The sequence below is a fragment of the Equus quagga genome, chromosome 1 (genome assembly GCF_021613505.1).
Source record: "Equus quagga isolate Etosha38 chromosome 1, UCLA_HA_Equagga_1.0, whole genome shotgun sequence".
Classification (NCBI taxonomy): domain Eukaryota; kingdom Metazoa; phylum Chordata; class Mammalia; order Perissodactyla; family Equidae; genus Equus; species Equus quagga.
Window position 1 is genome coordinate 141,614,932 of NC_060267.1, and position 16,190 is coordinate 141,631,121.

Sequence of the window (16,190 nt, forward strand, 5' to 3'; positions counted from 1 at the left end):
TTAATTTTTTTCCTGCTTCTCCCCAAAGGCCCCCAGGACACTGTTGTATATTTTAGCTGCGGGTCCATCTAGTTGCAGCATGTGGGACGTATGGCTTGATGAGCGGTGCTAGGTCGTCCAGGATCTAAACCGGGGAAACCCCGGGCTGCTGGGGCAGTGTGTGAACTTAACCACTTGGCCATGGGGCTGGCCCCCACTGGCTTTATTTTAGATATTTGTTCTGCCTCCCATGTCATTCAAAATATGTTGCTATTCTCTTTTACAAATAGTTTTGAAGTAGTCATTCCCTTTTGAATCACTGAAACCCCTTATTTCTTTAGAGCATTTCACAACTGCAAATGAAAATCTCACCAACTGAACTAAACAGCAGATAGCCATGAAGAGTCAGGACTCTAAGAGGTTTCATGACCAGAGTCTAGCCCACAGAGCTCCATGTCGTATCTCTAGGGGATAAATACCACAGGATAGACATAATAAACACCTGATAAGAAACAAAGGAAGCCCAACCTCCACAAATAGCCCTGTTGTGTTATACCAGAAAAGTATCCTTGTCTTTCTTTGCCCACAAATACAGCTAGGTGTTTGTCACTAAGGAGGACACAAAAAAAAAGACAGTAATCCCCAAAAACCCAACTAGGAGGAAAAAAATTGGACTTCTTTTGAAAGAAGACGTCTGCCAGTAGACAAGACTATTACCATCTAGGACACACAAGATTAGGAACTCTCCAGAAAAATCAAGTGCAAATGCTGACATTTTAGATAAAGAATCTGTAGAGAAAAAGTTGGCTGTTCTAGAGGAAAACCCCAGGTACACAGGGCTGCTGCTCCACCATCAAATTCTGTGTCAACAGCACACCTGGAGTTATGCAATGGGGCAGCTTCACAGGTGCATACATGCACTCTGCAAATGACCATCATTCATATCTCATTCACAGACCTCAATGTCAAAAGTCGGTTGCAATCTTGGATTTAAAAATTAGTCCAATGGAAAAATACATTGGCAACACAAAAATGCTGATCTTTTTTCTTTCCAAAGGATGAGCAAAACAAAAATGAGATTTTCTTAGCACTCAAGTATGACCTCCCCTCAGAGTAGCAACATAAATAATAGGAAATAGCATAAGAAAATAAGGTAAAGAAAGGAGATGCTACAAAGATTCTGAAGCAAACACTCATTAATCCAACGTCTCTGAAAAATAATTCTGTAACAATAAAGGTTAGGGCACAGTACAATCAAAAACTCTGTAAGATACATTATACAGGTATATTTTCTGTAGTTTAGAAATGAAGAAATGAGGAAAAGCTTAGAGGTTAAGTGATTTGCACTAAGCCACAAAGATAACACTAGTACCTAGGAGTCCTAATTTCTAACCTTCTGTTTTCCCATTACAGCTCACTATAACCTGGAGAAGGTGAGGAAAAGACTGCTAGAATCCATAGGTCTAATGACGACAATAACAATAAAACCACAAGAATTTTCACTTGCGGCTTAAATTGTATACATTCTAAGTTTAACAAATAGAAAGTCTTTCTTAAGCCTTCAACCAATGTGTAGCATGTGTAATGGAAAATATGACGTCATTATTTCAGCTACTAAACTGGCCATCAGCTGTGGCTATTTGGTCTATAGGGTCCTTTAAGAGAATGTCCGTCTTATAAAGCTCAGACACCAACCACCACCAAAGACAGGAAGTAGAGACGAGCACTATCACCATCACTTACCTTGATGGGTACTTCAAACAGTAAGCAGCAGCCAAGAACCCACCCAGGTTGTGTCCAAGCAAGATCACTTTGTCCAATCCTAGGGCACATCTCCACTCTTCAATGGATTCCACAAACTGATTCTCCACTTCTTCCGCATCACTGTCAAATCTGGGTCTACTACTTCGTCCAAAGCCCAAGAGGTCAAAAGCATAGACGGGTCTATCAGTGCAAAGATCTTCAAAATTCAGTGCCCAGAGTCCAAGTCCTCCTCCAAAACCATGAAGGAGGACAAGTGGAGTCTTATTTGAAATATTATGCGAGAACTTCAGTGTCCATATTTTATTTCCATTAGATATACGAACAAGTTCTTTTTTGTATGTGCAGGGGACATCTAACAAAAACATAAAAGAGAAATTCTGCTTAGCTTCACTACTTCTGAGAAGGATAGTATTCTCAGAGCAATCAGAAATTAATAATCTAGAAACCATCTGGTATCCATTCATATGATTTTAGCCTTTATTCTGTCAGCCCTAAAAAAAAAAAGTACACATTTTATTGAAGTAATTCTTAATTACCATACTTTACACCTAAGTGGGAAGATCTATCTCAGACAAGTCTCAAGTACCTGTGGCCAAGGTCTTTTGGCAAGTCATGTTAGCTCTTTGGACTTCTTTCCACATCTATCAAATGAGGGTATCACACTACCAGAACTGGAAAGGAACTTAGTGGTCACTGAATCCATTATTTTAAGGTCCCTAGCTTTGCAGACAATAACAAAAGACTACTACCTTGAATTTGTACAACACTTGAAGATTAAGCATTGAAGATTCAAGTCAGACTCAAAAGAAACATCTTTCCCTAAAAGGTAATAATGAATTTAGGGAAGGATTAACAGTATATGTATTAAACACATAACTGAAATCTTCAGTCATCACAAAGTTTAGTCAAAGAAAGGTGACAGAGTATGGTAAGAACTCCTCAGCTTGAGGCGCCAGGTAGTCCGAGTGCAAGTTCAACAATATCCCTAGAAAATGCAAATAATCATAATTTTGTAGATAAAAACTCTTACTTACCTTCAATACTGTGGACTAAATACTTTAAGTCTCCCCCCAAATTCACTAAAGATGAACTAATTTGAAATTCATTTACATTAAATTATCAACTGAATAGCTACACTTTAGAGATACCCCTTAATTATTTGTGCACGTTCATTTGTAGTGGACAAACACTGGAGAACCAGAGCCTCTGCCCTTTTAACCAAAGAAACAATCTCAGATTTTGTACCCACATAGTGGCAGCAAAGAGGAAACCTAGCATTCATTCAGAATATTAACAGAGCCCATTCCCCTGAGTAGGTGGAAATGCCACCAGTTTAGAAAAGGAGGTGATCCAGCATTAGTGCCAAGCCAAACCACATCAGCATTTTGAACACAGACAGTTTGTGTGTTTCCATTGAAACTATCTGTAACCTCTTTCAGAGAGCTCACTCCACCATTATCAGTCGCTTGCTTTCACGTCTCACACTGGAGCAGGGTCAACTCTCACTATTTGCATCCCTAACAACCTTTGCCGGAGGGAAGCAATGAGCTTCTTAAATGCGTGAATTGAGCATCTAGCACCCTTTTTCATCTTGTGACAAGAATTTTTTTATTTCAGTAAACCACAATGACAACTTTCCCAGCTTTGTAGAGAACAAGATTACCCAAGTATACAGAGTAGAAATTCATTTTCAAGTTAAAAAATCCAAGCAAGATGGTTAATTGTCCTTTCTATGGATATATTCAGTTACAGTCACTTACTCCTGAATCATTCAAATGCACAAACAAGAAAACTCATTTGTGGTAGAGAGGATGAAAAACATCTGCGGACAAATATCCGCACATACATACACAGCAATCATGTATGTGAACTGTACCATGTAATCCACTCCTCTAAATTGTATGAGTAGAACAAAATTACACAAACACTACTGCTTAAAAATACACCCACAGATACCTGGGAATACTTTCCTAGCAGTACAAGTGTGGGTAAACATCTGTGCTCATAAGAAATAGGAAAAGGTTTTCGCACTACCACAAATGTAGAATTAAAGAATCTTAGAATACTAGAACCAGAAAAAATTCTAAGGATCATCCTACCCTCTCATCTGACAGGTAAAAAATCAGAAGCTGAGAAGTTCCTTGCCTAAGATCCTGTAACCACCTGACTGCAGATGTGGGCCTAGAACAGGTTACTTGTTTATAGTACAGTTTGTCCCACTATACAAAGCTGCTTGCTCTGGGGACACCTAGAGCCTGTCTAGCATAGTCTGGGGACAGCTGGGGAATCCCTGAGACCTTTTAAGATGTCTACAAGGTCAAAACTATTTTTATAATAATACTAAGACTTTGTCTTTTTCACTCTGATGATGGGTATACAATGGAGTTTTCAAGAGATCACATGGTAAGTGATTACCAACACCGCAGAATGCAATGCAGATATAAGAATCTACCTGCTTTATATTAAGCCAGACATTTACAAACATGTAAACAATGCTACTTTTCTCACTACATTTCTGTTTAGAAAGTAGTTACTTATAGAAAACGTTATTTATTTTAACCTGTAATGAGTTTATTACTATTGTTTTAAAATTAATTAACATATTTTAAATCGTTCACTTTTAATTTCTAATATGGTAAACATTGATAGCTATAATCTATGAATAAAGCTCCTTGGGGTCCTTACTAATTTAAGAGTATAACAGGGACACAAACCTAAAAATTTGAGAACCCTTGCCTCCCCACATTTATACACTTACTGATGACATGGAAAAGGAAAAAAGTTCTTGTGCCAACAACTAACACCACAGAATCTTATCTCCAGTTTTAGGCCAATGAGACATACTGGACCTATTTGAATACATAGCTCAGTTAACTTACAAGAAGAAAACCTTACATTTTAAAATTTTCTCTTCAGCTTCTTTAAGGTGTGATGTAGACGTAGGGCACCATGTAGGAAGCCAACCAGTTAGCCATCCTGACCTGGAGCATCAAAAACAAAATACAAACAGTGAGTTAATGCTCTTCTCAACTCCCAACTGTTACACAGGGAGAAGAAAAGTGGAATAGAAAATGTACTGTCTGTGTGATGGTGAAGCTATCCATATGTAACAAAATTCACCTAATAGGTACAAAGCATTGTGGTAAAGTACTGGAATACAGATATTCAACTTCAGTCTATGAAGCTACAAGTAGATAAAGTCCATCTTCTCTTCATGGATAGTCAGAGTCCAAATAGTCAAGCGGAGACTAAAAACAGGCAGAACAAACAAAGACAAAAAAGGCATTCCCCCAACCCACTGGAAGACAGCCTCTCATCAGGGTGGAAGTACAAAAAAGTTAAAGACCCTGAGTAGGCTCACTTTAATGGTAGGTTCACAGCAGGTATAAAATACACCTGATATAAGAGTTGAGCGAAGAGAAATCTTATTAAAATATGAGATCTCTTTTTTGAAAAAAATAGCTTCAAATCTAATGGTTCAAAGTAGAATATACTCCTAATACAAATGCAGGGGACTGGTCCATGTACAATCTGCCTAGGGTGAACTGATCAAGGCAAGAAGTGAGGAAAGGCATGGGGAAGCTGGAACTGACACACTTTGCTAGTAGCCAACCAAGGAGAGGGTGAGCCTTCAACTTGTTTATACTAACAATCTGAAATAATGTAGAGTATCAGCAGTCATCTGACAGTTAGTGAGGGCTCAGCCAGTGTCACTTAAAGTGAGAACTTTCTCATGAAAAAGAAAATTAGTAAGAGGAGGAAGAGAGACCAACTGCTGCAGATTCCAGATGAGATGTAAGAGCCTGAACCAAGGCTTTGGCAACAGGGATAGAGACAAGAACATGAAGTCAAGGAATATTTAAAAACAAAACAGGCTAAAGGGTACAAACTTGCAACCCGAAGATGAATAAGTTCTGGAGATCTAATACATAGCATAGTGATTAGAGTCAACAACACTGTATTCTATACTTCAAAATCGCTGACACTAGATCTTAAACGTTCTCACTACAAAAAAGAGTTATGTGGCATGACAGAGGTGTTAGCTAAAGCTATGGTGGTAATCATACTGCAATATATAAATGTGCCAAATCAACAGGTTGTATCCCTTAAACTTACAGAATGTTATGTGTCAATTATGTCTCAACTCAAAAAATAAAGCAAAAAAAATCTAATGGAAGAAATAGGTGACTTAACAACTGTAATACATGACAGAATTGATTCATTCCACAAGTATTTATTGAGCACTTACTATCTGTGATGAAGATTCTAATCACTTGGGGCATATCAGTTACCAAAAAGAGCAGCGGTTCAGACATTCTCAGTGAAGGGAATGACATGAGCATCTGGCACATAAAGAAATACATGAAGTGTGTTTTGAGATAACAAGTGTATTGTTTCCAATAGCTGCTGTAACAAATGAACACAAATTGGGTGGCTTAAAACAACAGAAATCCATTCTTTCACACTTCTGGAGACCAGAAGTCTGAAATCATATCACTGGGCTGACACGAAGGTGTCAGCAGGGCTAGACTCCCAAGAGAGGCTGTAGGGGAAAATCCATTCCTTGCCTCTTCTGGATTCTGGTGGCTGCTGGTATTCCTTACCCTGTGGCAGTATCACTCCGGTTATCTATGTGCATTTTGCCACATTGCCTTCTCTTTCTACATGTCTTCTCCTCTTCTACCTATCTGTAATCTTTCTCTGCCTTTCTCTTAAAAGAATACTAGTGATTGCGCTTAGGGCTCATCCAGATAATCCAGGATCATCTCACACTTTTTTTTTTTGAGGAAGATTAGCTCTGAGCTAACTGCTGCCAATCCTCCTCTTTTTGCTGAGGGAGACTGGCCCTGAGCTCACATCCATGCTCATCTTCCTCTACTTTATATGTGGGACGGCTACCACAGCATGACTTGCTGAGCAGTGCCATGTCCGCACCCGGGATCCAAACTGGCAAACCCCGGGCCGACAAAGTGGAACATGCGCACTTAACCGCTTCACCACCAGGCCGGCCCCACATCTCACTATTTTTAACTCAATCAGTTAACTTAAAAGTCTGAAAAATCTTTGCCATATAAAGGATTAAAACATGGATATATATTTGGACACAATTATGCTTAGAAACCACCACCACAAAATATAAAGCATAAAGTGTGTCCAAGATAAAATACGAGGATCAGTCAATAAATGGTAGTTGATATTATACTGATGTCACTAACAATGATTCACCAACGATTATGTGGCATTAATTAGGAAGGAATTCCTAAAATAAGAGTTTTAACTAAGGTTTAGAGGGAGTTCAAAGACAGGAATTGACAAATTGTCATTTTGCATCACTCCTTGCCTCAAAGGTAAGGCAACTTCTAGTTGACCTACTATGGGAAACTCAGTCTTGCTCCATCCAGCCTTTCACTTGTCACTCCAGTATCATTTTTGTCATTTCTTATTCTCTCTCTGTTCTCTAGTCATACAGTATTCCCTGTTCTCTTGCTTCCTGGCCCTGAATATTCTTGGAGTATGCATCTCCCCTTCCTTTCATGATTCATTACTCCTCTTACCAACCTTAGATTAGATTTCATTTCCCCTTTACCCACACACACAAAAAAATTAGGTCAAGGGGGCAGGATGGCACCCTATACTCAAGCTCTATTTTCTTACTTCTTAAGTCATATTACAAAATTCTTATTTACTCATCAGTATCCTCACCCAACTGTAGGAATCTTGAAGGCTAAAGGCAAGGACTTTGGGCTCACACTGCATTCTCAGTTTCTATTCAATAGCAGGTATATTAATACATATTGATGATATGAATGAAGTTATGGCTTCATCTGAAATGTACTGGTTGCAATGAATTACAAGTGGATCACTTGAGTAATGAGAGAATTCTCTGGCATGACTGCGAAGTTCTCCATCTTAACAGGCAAATGGATTACACAGATACATGCATATGTCAAAATTCAGCAAATGAACACTTAAAATTTACGCATTTCATAATAAAATTTTACACCAAAAAAAAAAAAGTAAGACAGGATGGATTTGATAATTGGCTATAAAGAAGGTATAATAGAGGATTCCCAGGTTTCTGTCTTAGGTGTCACTAATAACGACAGAGAATGCAGAATAAGAATAGGTGTGAATAGGGGCCGGCTCCGCGGCCGAGTGGTTAAGTTCTCGAGCTCCGCTGCGGCAGCCCAGGGTTCGGATCCTGGGCGCAGACATGGCACCGCTCATCAGGCCACGCTGAGGTGGCGTCCTATATTCCACAACTAGAAGGACCTGCAACTAAGATATACAACTGTGTACAGGAGGGGTTTGGGGAAATAAAGCAGAAAAAAAAAAAAGGAAGATTGGCAACAAGTTGTTAGCCCAGGTGCCAATCTTAAAAAAAAAAAAAAAAAAAGAATAGGTCTGAATAGACAAATGTGCTAAGTTTTGGATGGGTTGATCCAGCATCTAGCTGTTTCTAAGCTCTGGAGGCTCCTCCTCCTGCATTTCTCTTCCCTGTAGAATGTCTCTGAGCATTATGTATGACAGGCACTCAATAAATAATGTTTGCTGCATGACTAGTCACTCACAATCCAGGGTATTCTCAGTTCAAGCTATCCCTATCGCATAGATGTGAAAACTGAAGTTCAGAAATGTTAAGCACCAGGTCCAAGAGTATACAGCTAGTAAGTAACAACACAAGCAGAGATTTGAGTTCAGTTCTGAGTGACTTCAAAGCTCTTTTTTCTCAGGTGACTACCTTCCTTAAAACATCTGAGAAATTGTCATTACCTACAGGATAGAGTCACATTCCTAAGACCTGTACAGAAGGTGCTTTACAATCCATCCACAGCTTACTCTCTCCCCATCTTGTCCTTTGCACATTGTATTTTTTCAGTACCTCACAACTCCCAGAATGTCACTTTATACCTCTATGGCTCTTTGCTCAGCTCTTCCCTCCACCCAGAATGTCCTGTGCCTCACTTTTTCTGAGATATTGTCTCTGATCGTGATGCCAAGGCCAGGGGTCGTCAATCACTCCTCTGGTCCTTGTTTCAGGTAGAGTTACTATTGCTGTGGTTATTTGTTTACATACTTATCTGTCCTACTACACCATGAGCACAATGAATGCTAAACCTATGTTAAAAATTATCCTTATACTGCCAGTGCCAAACACACTAACTGGCTGGTGGCCATGCAAGTGCTTGATATCTGTGTCTTGTGAACTGAAGGACTCAGTCATAAGAAAGCCCAGAAGTGGATGAAGGAAGGCAGATGCTGTTCATTTGCTTAGGCAAAGAGCACTTATGGCATCACTGGTTCTTTATTAGGAGATAGGATATGTGCAGGCAAGGGCCTGAACCTCCCAAAACAAAAAACTAAAAAATGTCGATGCAAAGAGGTGAATCAAGAAAAACAGCATAAACAATATAGGAACGGGCGTTAGAATCACAGTAACCCACTCTTTTTTTCATATAAATAAGTTATTCCTTTGTATTTGCTAGTCAACTTTCTTCTTGTCTCTTTATCTTTAGATACAAGAACTTCCTAGTAAGTTCGGTGGCATTGTATATGTGTGTACGTGTGTATGTACGTAGATGTATAAATACATAAGCACACAAACGTAGGACTAAAGGACAGGACTACAAGCAGATATATTTGGTCAGGTTCTCATGGCATGTGGTTATACTATGGAAATATTATGTGAAGAAAAGAATGTTGGAAGAGAAAATACATAATAGCCTGCATATAATGAGGCTCTACTCTGATGTTCTCCACTGCCAGTTTCAAACCTTCTGCATTAACACGTTAAGATGATAAGACCTGCCGGCAGGCCCCAAAAATGTTATCTATAACTTACTATCAAGGTGTAAAGATACTAGAAAACATTATTAATATTAACTAAACATTAATATTAGTCTACTTATAAATAAATAAATGTATTTACAAATTAGCAAGGAAAAACAATTCAAGGCTTCAGCAATGAATTTTTCAATTCATTCAACAATTTTTCAATTGTTGAAAAAAAGTAGTTAACAAGCACTTAAGTGAAAAGAATCTCATGACCTTTAGGGCTAAAAATTAAAAAGCAAACTATTATTAAGCTGAAACTCTTTTGTCCTTGACCAGAAATGGTCATCAAGGTCTATGTTTGGCTACAAAAGTATGAATTAGTACCGAGAGGAAGTTACTTACAACTCAATATCATCTATTTTCTTAAACAAACAGCCCTCAAATCATTGTACGGTTCTTTGCCAGAGAGCATCAGAGGTCAGCACAAAAAAAAAGGAAAAGTAAAGTGAACTGAACTATAATCTACTATTGCTCCAACTGACGTCATAAACATGTTGGGGCAAGGAAAACACAAACATAGTCTTTGTTTCAGTCTCTTTGTGTGTGTGAGGAAGATGCGCCCTGAGCTAACATCTGTACCAACCCTCCTAGACATGTACATGGGATGCCTCCACCGCGTGGCCAATGAGTGGAATAGGTTGGCAGTGGGGATCCTATCGTGCAAACCCTGGCCGCCAAAGAGGAGCACGTGAACTTTAACCACGCAGCCATGGGGCTGGCCCCTTTGTTTCAGCCTTTAAAAAAAAAATTACATTCAGAAAAGAATTCAGTCTCTGAATACCTACTATGTACAAGGCACTAGAGTTTAATATGTTATATACCAGCTGGGAATATAGGAATTATGCCTATCTCCACCTATTTACCACTCATCACAAAACCAACTTTCAAAGGATAGGATTATCATGTCCTTGCATTCTGCCTCCTAGTGATGGGCTTAACTCAAAGAGAAGGGGCAAAATAATGTTTTTTTATGTTTGCAAGTCTATCACATTACATTAAAAATTAGGGCTCTTCAACACAAGAGGCACCAACACTCTCCAGGTTCTTATGGCAGCCTTTTCATCAAAGCAGACAATTTTTTTAAGTGGAGTTTTTCTAAAGTATATTTAAACTGAAAAATCCATATTTAACAAAACATAGTAAAATATTTTATTTTCACTCAATGGAACTGTAAAGATACCTCACTTCCCCTAAGCCCTGATAATGTTTCTGTCCAATCAGTTTTTGTCTTAACCAGATGAGAAAATGTTTTATAGAAACTGTCTTCTACATCTTTCTTAGAGATATACAGGATTGAGTGCTATGCACATAAAAGGATCAAAGGAACATTTCTGAAAGTGAAAAGCAGGGTCCCTCTTGTCCATCCTTTAGTTGATCACGAGTTCCCACACCTTAGCTTGCCACCTCTACTGCTTCAACCCTCTTCAATAGCCATCCGACTCCACCTCCTGTTTCTGGTGTAAATTAACCTCATCAACCTTTTTCATCATCAAAGAAACCTTCTGACCCTGCCCCAAGATCTCCTATGCCATTTAGCGTTGTTCTGCATTTCTAGGCTTAGCGTGTGGAAGACTGGAACTAAGGACAGGATACTGGAACTAAGGACACAAGACTGAAGCTTGTCAGATATCCAGCCATACTTCTGAGGTCACAAAATCCAAAGTAAAAATTAAATTCATGTGGCCCAGCTATAAAACAGTGAAAAAGATACAGGGGTGCCTCCTCACAGCTTTGTAAAATAAAAAGAAAAGCAAAACTTAACTTCTCTAATTTATTTAAGCAGATGAATCAATAAATACCATCATCCATTGCTGAGGCTCTACAGAAGAGACCAAAGTGTCAATCACAATATAAAGAAAAGCCCTTCATCACAGGGACCATACCTATCTTACTCCAGGAAGACTTACCAACGTGCATCAAAAGGTTTTCTACACAGCCCCATCAGCTGAGCGCCGACCTTATTAGGAAGGCTGAGGATCCAAGTTCTAAGGCATCTAATGAAAAAAACAAAAGGAATCCTGCTCTATAACCTGTGATACAGAGAAAGAATCTTTTTTTTTTAATTAAAGATTTTATTTTTTTCCTTATTCTCCCCAAAGCCCGCCGGTACATAGCTATATATTCTTCGTTGTGGGTCCTTCTAGTTGTGGCATGTGGGACGCTGCCTCAGCGTGGTCTGATGAGCAGTGCCATGTCCGCGCCCAGGATTCGAACCAACGAAACACTGGGCCGCCTGCAGCGGAGCGCACGAACTTAACCACTCCGCCACGGGGCCAGCCCCGAGAAAGAATCTTTTTAGTGAGCAGACTTCTGAGCAAGAAAAGCTTTACAAGACTACATTGAGGTGGCAATTCTAAGGAAAGTCAAATAAGATGTGCTTAATATATTAACAGAATTTATTAAGTTAAGAATCTGATGTTAGGGGCCGGCCCTATGGCTGAATGGTTAAGTTTGTGCGCTCCGCTTCGCGGCTCAGGGTTTCGCGGGTTTGGATCCTGGGCCCAAACATGGCACCGCTCATCAGGCCATGCTGAGGCGGCGTCCCACAAGCTACAACCAGAGGCACTCACAACTAGAATACACAACTATGTACTGGGAAGCTTTGGGGAGAAGAAAAAAAAAAGTTAAAAAAAAAATCTTATGTTAGGTATCCTGAGTTTGAGGGATAAAACACTGAAATTTTTCCCTTAACTTTCTACCTAATCTTTTAAAAAAATATCAACGTGGTATTTATATCCTATGCCATTAACATTTAAGTTTCCTGGTAATTCCTGTTTTGTCCTCTAAGACATTTGACTATCTACAGTATTACTAAACCTGAATTGCATAATCTATAAATATTGTGAAACAGTGAAAGGAGTTTCAAAGTATTCTGAAGAAAAATATACAGAAGTCTGGCCAATTTCCACACACTCTTGGCCACCTAACATTTCTAATTAGGTTATAAGTAAAGAGGATTTCATTACATTACAATTTTGTTTAAAATGGCCTCCAGCCCTATACTGGTACTGTCAAGAGAGAAAAATTATTTTTATTATTGCTCTCCATAGGCTACTCTAAGCACAGCACTCTACCTCATTTAGACAAACTATGAAGTTTTGATTATTATAAATATACAAATTTATCAGAGGTGTGAATATACATATTCCTCTGAAATTAACAACCAACAAATTATTAAAAACTTTCAACTTGGAAATTTCAACACTTGGGCAAATAAAGGCCTTTTTTCCTGGGAATTGACTTCTTAAATCCTATTCTTAGAAAAGAAGGGGGAAAAAAGGAGTATGTCTCATACAAGCATAATTTAAGTGACTAACATGCCATTTGATTTTAAATAAATGATACAGAAATGATTCAAATGATCCACTAACAATTAGATCAATGACAACACAGGTCCTCTAGTATATTTTAACATATTAATTAGCATTCTTTTAAGCTTTTTTTTCATTTCTAATCTGTAACTTTTAAAGACCCAGAGTTGGAGAAGAAATATTTTAGACACAACAATGTGCTGGTAATATTCTTTCCCCAATTGTTTCCTACCTTCCCTCAAATAGTAAACAAGCCATTCTGGAGTCAGACAGCACCACCAAACATACTTAAAGAAGCTACATGAGTACTTTTAGATTTACACTGCTTAACAAATCCAAGCGGCATTTTGTGTTAGTTCTAAAATAAATTCATCCCAGTAGATAAAGAAAATAAAACCCCAAAATCCTAGGTTTCAAACTAAGTTTTAATAAAATCATATTTCTAAACAACATTTTTTATGCTTCACAATCAGAAGTGAGGAATTTAGAATTATAGAATCATGAGGTTAGACTAAAAATCTAACTATATAATGTTTCTGAACGGCTATTATAAATAATACAGGTCAAATATTTAAGGACTCATTCAGAGACATCTGTAATTGTGAAATGTATTATCCGGTATGGTTTTTATTAAGTGGACCATCCCTTTACAATCTGCTGTTAAGTTCTTTGTCACAGGGCTGAAATCTGCATTTGCTGGTCTGTGATCGGCATTGTGGAGAAGGGCAAAACAGGGAAGCATGGTTCACTGTTGGTTCATCCAAGGTTAAGAAAAAGAATCATATTCTCAACCTCTCCAATATAATTGAAGTTCACGATCCTAATTGTTGTCCTAATCAAATTCAAATCTTGAATTTCTTATGAATACATCTTTTGATGTTCTTTGAATATCTTAGGATGAAAAAAATTTAAGTCACTACCTGCAAAATGTATAATCAGCTACTAGGTTATCTTAATGTTCATATCAGCATAAATTTACAACTGAAGTGTTTAATTCATAAAAGTTTATTGAACCTTACTATTTATAAAGCCCCTTTAGGTTCTACCAGACATTTGAGTAAGACAAAAGCTTTGTCCTCAATGAGCTGATGAAACAAATATACAAATAATTGTATTTTAAAATATGGTATAGGTGCCATAAAGGAAGCTTGGGAAACTACCATGGACCTTTAGAGAAGGAGGATCACAATCTGTTTTGGGTCAGAGAAAACAACATGAACCAAGCCATGGGGAAACCGGAGGTGAGTAAGAAACAAGTTTAGGAAACAATGAAAGATACAGCTTGGCTAAAGCCCAGTGCACAGAAAGGAAATAAGACTCCAAAGACAGACAGGAGCCACGCTGCCTGCAAAAGGCTTTGACGCCAGGCTGAGGACATACAATAATGTGCTACATAATAGAATGTGGCTATATAGAATAATGTGGCTATGCTACAAACAAGACAGTGCCTCTTGGGGATATAAAAGTAACTAATGGACTTCTGCACAGCAAAGGAAACCATCAACAAAACGAAAAGACAACCTAACAACTGGGAGAAGAGATATCAGATATCTATATCAGATAAGGGGTTAAGATCCAAAATATACAAAGAACTCATGCATCTCAACAACAAAAAAGCCAGCAACCCAATTAAAAAATGGGCAAAAGATCTGAACAGAGATTTCTCCAAAGAAGATATACGGATGGCCAACAGGCATATGAAAAGATGCTCAACATCATTAGCTGTCAGGGAAATGCAAGTCAAAACTACAATGAGGTTGTCACCTCACTCCGGTCAGAATGGCTATAATTAACAAGACAGGAAACAAGCGTTGGAGAAGATGTGGAGAGAAGGGAACCCTCGTACACTGTTGGTGGGAGGGAAAACTGGTGCAGCCACTATGGAAAGCAGTATGGAGTATCCTCAGAAAATTAAGAATAGATCTACCATATGATCCAGCTGTCCCACTGCTGGGTATTTATCCAAAGAACTTGAAAACAGAAATGCATAAAGATACCTGCACCCCTATGTTCATTGCAGCATTATACACAATAGCCAAGACTCGGAAGCAACCAGGTGCCCATCAAGGGACGAATGGATAAAGAAGATGTGGTATATATACACAAAGGAATACTACTCAGCCATAAGAAATGATGAAATCCAGCCATTTGTGACAACATGCATGGTCCTTGAGGGTATTATGCTGAGTGAAATAAGAGGGAGAAAGTCAAACATTGTATGATCTCACTCGTCAGTAGAAGATTAAAACAACGACAAACAAACACATAGCAACGGAGAATGGATTGGTGGTTACCATGGGGGAAAAGGGGGGAGAGCAAAAGGAGTTATTAGACTCACATGTGAGGGGATGGACTATAATTAGTTTTTGGGTGGTGAACACGATGTAGTCTACACAGAATTTGAAATATATTACAATGTACATCTGAAAGCCATATGTTGTTATAATCCAATGTTATTGCAATTAAAAAAATAATAAAAAATTTTTTAAAAAGTAACTAATGGAATAACTTACGTTGAGAGCATAGGAACAGAACATGTTACTAAGGCTTGTAACAATCCAGAAAATGGAATAAGGAGGGTCTGAACTAGGTGGCTCCTAGGCGACAGTGAGAATGGAAAGGTGATGTTGTACTTAGAATCTACTGGACTTGGTAACAGATTTGGTTGGTATTCAGGGCAATAAAGGGGGGAGAGGTGGTTGAAAAATAATGCCACAGTTCTGAATCTGTATGACCAGAACAACATAAGTGCCCTAATAAAAATAGGGAAGTTAAGGGAAAGAACTGAGCTTTCTGTACTGTTTAGTTCAGGGGAAGGAAGGTACAAATGAGATCCTGGTCTAGACACGTTACATTTGAGAAATCAGGGGAAAACATCTGGCACCCATTTAGAAACATCACTAGAGTACTAAAGATGAAGACAGAATCTTGGAGAATGACTACATTTAGAGAACGGAAAAAAGAGAACCTAATAAAAGTGACTACTGGTCTGAGGTAAGACAAGAAGCAAAATGTCCTAAGAGGTAGAAGGTCTGGTACGAGTTTATAGTGTCAAACACTGACAAGAACCCAAGAAAGATAAGTACTGGGAAAAATAAAAGCCCACTGGGATGTGGCATTGGGGAGTTTTGTGATTTTTTTTTTTTTTTTTTGAGGAAGATTAGCCCTCAGCTAACATCTGCTGCCAATCCTCCTCTTTTTGCTGAGGAAGACTGGCCCTGAGCTAACATCTGTGCCCATCTTCCTCCACTTTATATGTGGGACGCCTACCACAGCATGACTTGCTGAGCGGTGCCATGT

General features: G+C 38.5%; 1 protein-coding gene across 2 annotated transcripts in view; it reads right to left on the minus strand.

Annotated features, from left to right (window-relative positions):
- ABHD5 (abhydrolase domain containing 5, lysophosphatidic acid acyltransferase) overlaps positions 1-16,190 on the minus strand; it is a 35,931-nt gene that overhangs the window by 16,812 nt on the left and 2,929 nt on the right. Inside the window, exons 2-4 of one of the 2 annotated variants that reach the window (XM_046678889.1) lie at positions 11,487-11,573; positions 4,639-4,724; positions 1,723-2,095 (exon numbers count right to left, since the gene is read on the minus strand). In XM_046678889.1, the coding sequence (XP_046534845.1) occupies positions 1,723-2,095; positions 4,639-4,724; positions 11,487-11,573 (546 nt within the window). The remainder of the gene's footprint in view (positions 1-1,722; positions 2,096-4,638; positions 4,725-11,486; positions 11,574-16,190) is intronic. The other variant, XM_046678899.1, reaches the window with a different exon arrangement.